General features: G+C 34.2%; 1 protein-coding gene across 1 annotated transcript in view; it reads left to right on the forward strand.

Moving 5' to 3' along the window:
- The window catches only part of LOC107720867 (protein Shroom3-like), a 70742-nt gene that overhangs the window by 20550 nt on the left and 42648 nt on the right, over positions 1 to 7544 (forward strand). Inside the window, exon 2 of the mRNA XM_016528696.1 lies at positions 2292 to 2446. Within this exon, the coding sequence (XP_016384182.1) occupies positions 2292 to 2446 (155 nt within the window). The remainder of the gene's footprint in view (positions 1 to 2291; positions 2447 to 7544) is intronic.

Below are 7544 nucleotides of genomic sequence, written 5' to 3' on the forward strand. Positions count from 1 at the left end.
AAAGACAGGTTTTAACAGGAAACGACAGACAATTGGGGGCCATTTCCAAATGCGCGTCTTTAGAAGGAGAATGAAATGCTAGTTTGTTCTGTGTGTTATCTTGAAAGGGCTTCCTGAAGGACTTATTTTGTTTGGCACTGATTGGTCTGCTGTTAAGGAATGCTAACAATAAACCAGAGGTCGAATCTTATTCTTTGGTAGAAATCACTTGGGTGTCCACCTGTATGTTATGTTTTATTGGTTGTTAATCATTTAGCAGGCACTTTTTATCCAAAGCCAATTACAACGGCTTATGGTTGTTTGGGAAGCTGAAATATAATATGGTTATTTCCAACAGGTCATGTGTCTAGGCTAAGTTTGCATGCTCAGTCCCAAAAGTTCAGTGTTACTTTAATTTATGTACCATATTATTTTGAATTAGCTTTTATTTTTAGATTTTTAATTTTAATATTTTACAAATTTTGTTACATGCTTTTCTTATTTTTATTTTCATTTTTTAATATTTCAATTTAGCTTTATTTTAATTTGAGCAATTTTAGTACTTCAACTTAAACTCATTTTAAACTTGTTTTTAAACTTGTTTTTAGTTTTAGTAATTATTATAAATATAATTATTAAATATAATTATTTTTAGTAATTATAATATTTAGTAATAATTATTATTTTATTTTAGTTTTAGTATTTTGCTATGTGCTTTTGTCAATTTTATACGTTTATTTCCATATAGCTTTAAATTGTTTTCATTTTAGTTTTAGTAATTTTAGTACGTTTTATTTTATTTCAGTAGTTTTCAAGTTAACATTTCAATTATTATTATTATTAATATATTTTATTCTCAGAACTAAAGCAAAGCTAATGACTCACAGTTTGTGGTTTGCTTGATCCAAACTAATTGTTTTGACAACTTATGTATTTTGTTTCCAACTAGTGCTAACAAAGATGGTATGAGAATTTCTACATCCTTTTTGGTCTTGGAAGGCTGGAACACATTTATCATTTATATACTAATAGCATTTATTCATATTTTGTTAATATTATTTGTTTTTACATTTTCCGTTTTCATTTTAGTTTTTATTTAAATTTTTTAGTAATTTTGTTTTGTGCTTCTGTCATTTCATCAGTTTTTCTTATTTTTAACTTAATTTTAGTTTCAACTAATTTAGTTTTTTGCTTTTGTCATTTTATTAATTTGTAAACTTTATTTTTCATCTTAAATTTAGTTTGTTTTGTGCTTCTGTGGTTTTTTTTTTGTTGTTGTTGTTTTTTTTTGTGCTTATTTTTCTTATTTTTAGTATAAATTAATTTTTTGTGCTTTTGTCATTTTTTGTTCGTTTTTTTTTTTATATTTTTGCTTTAATTTTTTTAATTTAAGCTTTAATTTTAGTACTTCAACTTTTTTTATTTCAGTTAGTTGTCAGGGCAATATTTCAAACAATGAACCATTTGTTGTACCAGATCCATCAAAAGATGTTGATCATTTGTTGAACACATTCTCTAAAATTTTTTCCATTGAGACACTTAAGCTAAGGTAAAAATGGCATTAAATTGATCTAAATATAGTTACAAAGAAATTCCAAAGAGTGCTATTTCTAGAAACTCTATTTAAACTTCTTTGACGCAAATCACAAGATCACACAAATGCAGACCATTCCTCTGAACTGTTATTGTCACATATATATAAACACATTGGTTTCCAGGGGGAATATTTTACCGTCACACCACAGGACTTTTCTTTAGTGTATTGGAGATCCGTCGTCAAAACAATTACTCCTGAAACACCCAGTACCTGCTTTCAAGAGTTCAAGAAAAGAGTGCATTAACAGATCTTATCGAACCAATTCTGTCTTTCTTTGTCCACAGTGAGACGCTACTAGGGATTTACAGAGGTTTCTTTGTGTTTGCAATATCTAAACATTACATTTCCTGCGCGTGAATAATGCCCTGTGCTCTGTGTATTGTTTAGGAGCTGTAAAAGAGTGAATGGGGTCCTCTCAGGTGCACAATCACATTATGTTGTCTGGATGCTGCTGAGCTTTCTGTAACGTGGGACTCCATCCTCCGTCCGACCCGGACAAGAGATTGTGTGACCAAAATATTAGTGTCTAGAGACTCTGTGAATGTGTAGGCGTAAAGGTCCAAAGAAAACATTCTTTGAATTCTGGGCGGGTTTTACTGGGGGCTCTGAGCGTCCATGTGGTTTTAATTTAGTTCGTGGAGCCCTCGTAGCCTCTATCTGTTACCGCACAGAGCGCTCACGGTCTGTTTGTGTGTGTTTTCTTAACGTCCCGCAGGTAGAGGAGGGCGGGAAGGCGTCTCAGTTGCAGCACCCCCTGCAGGCCGGAGATGAGGTGGTCGTCATTAATGAGGTGGAGTTGAGCGGATGGAGGCAGGAGGCTATATCTCTTGTTAAAGGATCATACAAAACGCTGCGGCTCACTGTGCGAAGGTAAGACCAAAAGCAGTTCACTTCAATCCCATAATGCTCTGGGGCTGTTATTTGGTTTTTTTATACACTACTGTTCATTTTAGGGTCAGTAAGATTTTTGAAAGAAGTCTCTTCTGCTCACCAAGGCTGCATTTTTTTTTATCAAAGATACTGTAAAAATTGTGAAATATTATTACAGTTTAAAGGGGTCATATGATGTTGCTAAAAAGAACATTATTTTGTGTATTTGGTGTAATTAAATGTTTATGCGGTTTAAAGAGGCATTTGTTGCATCCAGTGGGGACATAATTACGGATTATAATGACTTATACTGTCTTTTTACGCGTTGCGTTGCATCGCGCCGCATAAACATAAAACCATGTCTGCATTTGTGATCAGAGAAATGACAAACAACAAGCCCTACTCTACACTGCTCAAAACTCACGTTTGAATCGTCAGTGGCAAATCCTTACCAATGCAAGATCCTGTGCAACAATGCTACGATGAAGTGGGTGATTGCAGTACAGTTGTACACAGTGCTTTAAAACAAAAAACATTTCTGTGCATTTTCCAGGGGTTTATGGCATTGCTAGGCGTTTTGCAACTATTTATAGAACTTTAATTACATTTCAGTTTGCAATAGAAACATCTCTACAGTGTTCAATCAGTAAGATTTTTCAAAAAATCTGAAAAATATACCAGTTGTTTCCACAAAAATGTGAAGCTCCACAACTGTTTTCAGCATGGATGATAATCAGAAATGTTTCCTGAGCAGCAAATCAGCATATTAGAATGATTTCTGAAGGATCATGTGACACTGAAGACTGGAGTAATGATGCTGAAAATTCAGCTTTGCATCACAGGTATTAATTACATTTCATAATATATTTAAATCAAAGATACTGTAAAAATTGTGAAATATTATTACAGTTTAAAGGGGTCATATGATGTTGCTAAAAAGAACATTATTTTGTGTATTTGGTGTAATTAATTACATTTCATAATATATTTAAATGGAAAACAGTTCTTTTAAATTGTAATATTTCAGAATATTACTGATTTTACTGCATTTTTGGTCAAATAAAGAGCAGAAGAGACTCTTTCAAAAACATAAAAAATCTTAATTATTCCAAACTTTTGACTGGTAGTGTATATATGTCTATACACTTTATATAATTCTTTTAGTAGCGTTTTTTGGTGCTGATGCTTAGTCATGATCATGACGACGTGATTTAGGATAAGAAATGCAAACATAGGTCTGTTAGATCTAGGTAATTCTCACTTTATCTCAGCTTTATCAATCAGTCCTTTTTGCTTGGTTTGTTTAGTTTGCATGTGGTCTTGCTTTACTGTGCTGGTCCTGCACAAACTAGCCTGGCACTGCCATTATCAACATGACTGCAGCAGTGTGGACGTGTTTAACACCACTAAAAATAGAAAACGCTTTCCTTCTGATAAAGACACACATACGGGACTGATGCTGTATTACTGTGTGCTGCCATTAGATCCCTGGCCTGTTAACCCGTTAAAAGCGTGAGTTTTGTTTTGAGAGCACACGTGAGCGATGCTGGACACACGATACGGGCCTGAGTTGCAGGTGAAACCGGCAGGTGTGGAGCGTTGCCATGGTGACAGGTGGATGTGTACGCTGAGGCCTCTAGGGGGCGGGGCTGAGCAGAGTTAGTCTCCTGAGAGAATCACACTCAGATATAGGTTACAGAGCACTGGCATCACTGACGACACAAAGACGCCTGTGTTCTCACAGGAGTGAGCAATGCCGAGTGGTTTACAGCATCGCATGTGTTGTGGTTTCAGTGCTGGTACACAATGATCTGTATTAGTTCCGAGCTGCAGTTCTGAAGAACTCTTCAGCTGGATGATTCACATATGATTGTGAAAGCTTTCCAGGGCTAGAAGTGATTCTTTACTTGTCTGTGTTTTGAAAACGTATATATGTTATCTTGTTACATTTTGATATTTATTTTATATGTTGGGAACAATGTTGAAGACTGTTTAAACTGATTTTGTCTATAAAGTCTAGAAAAAAAGAAAAACATTTTTTAAAACAGAACTTTATTTATTTGTATTTGCTGAGACGTGCATCACTATTACTGTTAAGTGGACATTTGAACAAACTCCCGTCCTCTATTTCACTACTGAGCACCTCTTATTTTCTTCAGAAAATGTCTTAATTTTTGTGATTTCAATTTTTGGATTAATTGTAAATCAGTTGTTTAATTAATTGAAAATAAATATTTATTTATTCAGTTATTTTTTATTAATTCATTTATTTACATGCTGTTAGTTCTTAAAATAAAATGCAACTCATATTTTTCTAGATTTCTGTACTATGCCGTTGCAATTATTTTAAGAATTAACAGCATATAAATAAATATTTACTTACTCATTTATTTACATTCTTTTAATTTATGCTTAAAATTCTTTAAATTATTCTTAAAATACAATAAATGCAACCGCGTAGTAAAAAATCTAGAAAATGACAAATTTGCAGTTACAATTATTTTAAGAATTAACAGCATATAAATACATATTTATTTATTCATTTATTTGCATTCTTTTAATTTATGCTTAAAATTCTTTCAATTATTCTTAAAATACAATAAATGCAACTGCGTAGTAAAAAATCTAGAAAATGAAAAATTTGCAGTTACAATTATTTTAAGAATTAACAGCATGTAAATATTTATTTATTCAGTTATTTTTATTTATTCATTTATTTACATTCTTTTCTTAAAAAATTGCATCTGCATAGTCGAGAAATCTTGAAAAATATGAGAAATTTGCAGTTGCATTTTATTTTAAAAACTAAGGGCATGTAAATAAATGAATAAATAAAAATAACTGAATAAAGAAATATTTATTTCTTTATTCTTTATTTTTATTTTAAAATGGGACAATGCACATTAATTAATGTAGGCACTCAAGTCTATTATGTAAATGTGCCAGATTTAGCCATTCAGGCTAATTTTCATTTATTTATTTAATGAATAATTTACATGCCTTTAATTCTTAAAAGAAAGAAACAAATAAATACGCTATGTTTCCAAAGTATTCTCCTTATTTCGAGAGCGAGTGTGAGTCTTTGGCATGGGGCGACAATGACATCAGATACTGCAATTTACACAGTGAGCCTGGATAATGCTCTAATAATGGGAGGCATTGTGTCACACCTGGTTGTGTGAGGACGGTGTTGGTGTCACGTTCACCCAGACTGACTCCAGATCAGAGGTGAAAGAACACGGAGAAATGCGAAAAGAGAGGGATTGCCATTCCCAGGTACAGAGAGGGAAAGAAGGAAACAAGATGTTGGGAGGACATATTGAGGGCAAACTGAAAATGAAGCTACAATCTGATTGGCTGTGTTGTTCAGCATGGTGGGAAACAGCATTGTTTTCAGGGTCATTCCAGGCTTCAGACGAAAAATGACAAATTTCTCATTATTTACACACCCTGATGTGGTTTCAAACCTGTATGATTTTATTCCTTCTGTGGAGGATGAAAGAAGATATTTTGAAGAATGTCTCAGCGTTCTTTGTCCATACAATGAAAGTCAGTGGGTTAAACATTGTTTGGTTTCCAATGTTCTTGAAAATATCTTCTTTTGTGTTTAGCAGAAGAAAGAAAGTCATACAGGTTTGGAAGGTTTTATGGCTGCTTCTGAGTAAAAACTAGTTGATGGATTCAAGGCTGCATTTATTTGATCAGAAATACAGTAAAAACAGTAATATTGTGAAATATTATTACTTTATTTCAAAGAACTGTTTTCTATTGTAATATATTTTAAAATTTAATTTATTCCTGTGATGCAAAGCTGAATTTTCAGCATCATTACTCCAGTCTTCAGTGTCACATGATCCTTCAGAAATCATTCTAATATGCTGATCTGCTGCTCAGGAAACATTTGTGATGTTGAAAACAGCTGTGTCGCTTAATATTTTTCTGGAAACCATGATACATTTTTTTTTTCAGGATAATTTGATGAATAGAAAGCTCAAAGAACAGCATTTATTGGAAATAGACATCTTTTGTTGCAATTTCTTTCGACCAGTTTAATGCATCCTAGCTGAATAGAACTACTAATATCTTTTTTAAAAAACTTTGGAACAATAGTGTATACAGAATACAAGAGTGCTGCCATAAAAGCTTAGCGGTGAAACACTGTCTGGTGAAGGAGGATGTTGATTTACATACAAGTCCAGAGGTCAATCATTGGTGGGAAGGAGGGAAAAAACACAAAAGAAAGCTACACACACTCTTGTTGACTCCAGGTTTCCTTCAGTTCCTTTTCTCGACTCTGTTGAGCCTCGTGTAATCTCTCTTGCCTGTCAGAGTCAAGTCTCAAAGACTTATCTAACAAGCCCGTCTTTAGTCTCTGGCGGACCCGGCAACGGTCGCCGTGTGGCCTATGACATCATCGCCTCGCCATTCGGGAAGCGTTATACAAGAGAGAGGACTTGGGACTGTGTGTCAAAGGAGGAAGCTGTCGGAAAACGTCAGTTCCTGCCGATGTTAAAGTGATGTGCAATTGACACGGCACTTCATGAACCGCCCAGACTCTACTGAGTCCAAAAAAACCTGGAGATCTTTAGTCACGTCCAGCGGAAACGATCCCAAAGCCTCTTACAGCTGATTAACAACTTTTAAGAGCGCTGATTCAAGCTCACGCGAATGCTTGGAAAGATCAGGTCTCAGTCCAGATTAGATGAAGGATTCAGAGGCGTTTGCTGAATCAGACAGGTATGTGGCAGAAATAACCAATCGTGACTAATGTGCTTGTGTTCGGGTTTTGCATGCAAATATGATTTTTTTATTTTTTTTTGGTGTAGTCCTGTCCTAAAGGATGTTATTGCACAGATGTTGCTCTTTCATTAAGGTGAAGCATGTAGTTTATGCACCCCTAGTGGCATCTATTGGAATTGCCAGAATAATGACTGTTTTCAAACAGGTTTTCTAAACTCACCCCTTGTCTTCTATTGGTTGGACAAAGAGGTAGTTCCACCTGAAACTCACGCTATTTGTTAAACAAATTCTGCTATTTATAAAGTGCTGCAGGGTTTACGTATTTTTGTAAGCCAACCCGCAGGTTAGTTCCCTCAAA

This window comes from Sinocyclocheilus rhinocerous, unplaced genomic scaffold, assembly GCF_001515625.1.
Source record: "Sinocyclocheilus rhinocerous isolate Xijiao unplaced genomic scaffold, SAMN03320098_v1.1 scaffold751, whole genome shotgun sequence".
NCBI lineage: Eukaryota > Metazoa > Chordata > Actinopteri > Cypriniformes > Cyprinidae > Sinocyclocheilus > Sinocyclocheilus rhinocerous.